General features: G+C 29.1%; 1 protein-coding gene across 1 annotated transcript in view; it reads right to left on the bottom strand.

Moving 5' to 3' along the window:
• LOC108685158 (collagen alpha-1(XI) chain-like) overlaps positions 1-1,963 on the bottom strand; it is a 9,686-nt gene that overhangs the window by 6,843 nt on the left and 880 nt on the right. Inside the window, exons 2-4 of the mRNA XM_018189823.1 lie at positions 1,273-1,494; positions 592-899; positions 192-425 (exon numbers count right to left, since the gene is read on the bottom strand). Of these exons, the coding sequence (XP_018045312.1) occupies positions 192-425; positions 592-899; positions 1,273-1,494 (764 nt within the window). The remainder of the gene's footprint in view (positions 1-191; positions 426-591; positions 900-1,272; positions 1,495-1,963) is intronic.

Genomic DNA, 1,963 nt, shown 5'->3' on the forward strand with positions numbered 1-1,963 from the left:
TGTATATACATTTATATAATTTAATTTTAAATAATACAATGTTTAATTTAAATTTTAAAGTCTTCAAATTATTACAGTAAAATATTAATTTAAGTTTTTATAAGATTATTATAGATTTTTTCTTTATTAATCTTCTTAAATATTCTATTATATTAATTTATTCCATTTATTTAATTTTATTTTGTTCTTACAAAATTCTTTGTCAAAATGTTAATTGTATTTGTTATTGTGCCATGAGGTAGAAAATCCTGATTATCATCTTCATCTGAGTCACTCTCGTTTTCTTCTTCGTAATCATCTTCGTTGAAAGATGAATTATAATTCAGTCCATATCTTGATTCATGTTCACAATCTGGCGCAAACATTGTACAGATTTCATAAGCAGCGTCTGGATTTAGAGCAATTTTCAGCATCTCAAGACTTCCCTGAATAGATATAAAATGATCTTGTCATAAAATTTTACAATTGTAAACTTAACTTTTATCATCGAGTTTAATTACAAATCTTACAATCTTTTTAAGAAGGAAATTCTTTATCAACTTATTTAATATTTTTTATTCTATATTATATTATCTTGAATTCTTCACTCACCAGATATAAATCGCCCTTAAGTTGCTGTCCAATCATAAGGATGCCAGCGATCGTTTTCTCCACATTCCTCCGTAATTTTTTCGTAATATGTCTATTACAATCGAGAATAATTGTAACGGAGTCTCCCTTAATACTAACTCCTAATCGATGCCATTGCCCGTCAGAAATATCGACATCAAAAGAAATAAGTTCATTTCTGTCATCCGGATTTGTGCTATAGAAAAATTTAATGTCACGCCCCAACGAAAGAATTAACTGTTCTTCGCCACTGTCACCATAGATAGTAAAAAGCACCGACGTGGAGTAATCTACGAATATCAATGAAACAAAGACTTCAAAATATAAGACAAAAATAATAATCTTTGAGTTTTTATTAATAAAATTCAACAGCTATTTAAATAAAGATTTAGGAAATGTTTGTAAACCATTATATTGAACTAATTTTGCTAAATAAACAAATTGACAAAATTTTATATGTTTCATATGACTGAATTTTTTAATATCTAAGATTTTTAATATCTAATATCTCTCTATTTTCAAATTATTTTGTATTATCTTTTATAAAAAAGAATCTGCACTTTACTGAATTAATAATATCATTATGGATTTGGACATTTTAATGAAAGCAGATATAAGCATGTTCAATTATAATTATCTGCGAATAATTATTATATATATTACTTTTGGATGTTGATTCGTTAGCTTTCGGCTTTGCAACAACTAAGATAGAAAAATCTTGTGGTATGCCGGCCGGAAATAATACATTGGTAGGAGCCATCAAAATCGCAGCTTCCATAATATCGTACGCGATCGTATCATCTTTGCAACGGCTTTCCGTTCTTCTCATTCCGAAAAGTTGCTCTTGCATCCCCACAGCTTCAATTATATCAATCGCATTCTTCGCTAAATTGAAAAGAAAATTATAGCTAAATTAAAAACAGCATAAAAACATCAAAAAAGTATAATAGATATTTAACGCAATTATTGTTTCTTCAATTTTAAGAGAAATTTTTATTTTTCTTTTTTAACATAACAATTGAATAATTGACACGTGGCTAAAATGGGAACGGACAGATATAATAGGCACAACTAGAAACCCAGTAACCCGTGAACCTACAAGTCATAACTCAAATCGTTGGAACGAACGTCTAGAACGACCAATTCAAGAAGATATCACTCAACTGTAACATGCAACTTTGCATGCCACACATACACATCTTAATTAATGCAATAGAGACCAGTTAGAAACACATTTACCGGCAATAAATTTATATTGTTCAGAAGAAATGTGAACTTTCTTCTCACATTCAATCTCTTTCTCTCTCTCTCTCTCTCTCTCTCTCTCTCTCTCTCTCTCTCTCTCTCTCTCTCT

This window comes from Atta colombica, unplaced genomic scaffold (genome assembly GCF_001594045.1).
Source record: "Atta colombica isolate Treedump-2 unplaced genomic scaffold, Acol1.0 scaffold146, whole genome shotgun sequence".
NCBI classification, from domain to species: domain Eukaryota; kingdom Metazoa; phylum Arthropoda; class Insecta; order Hymenoptera; family Formicidae; genus Atta; species Atta colombica.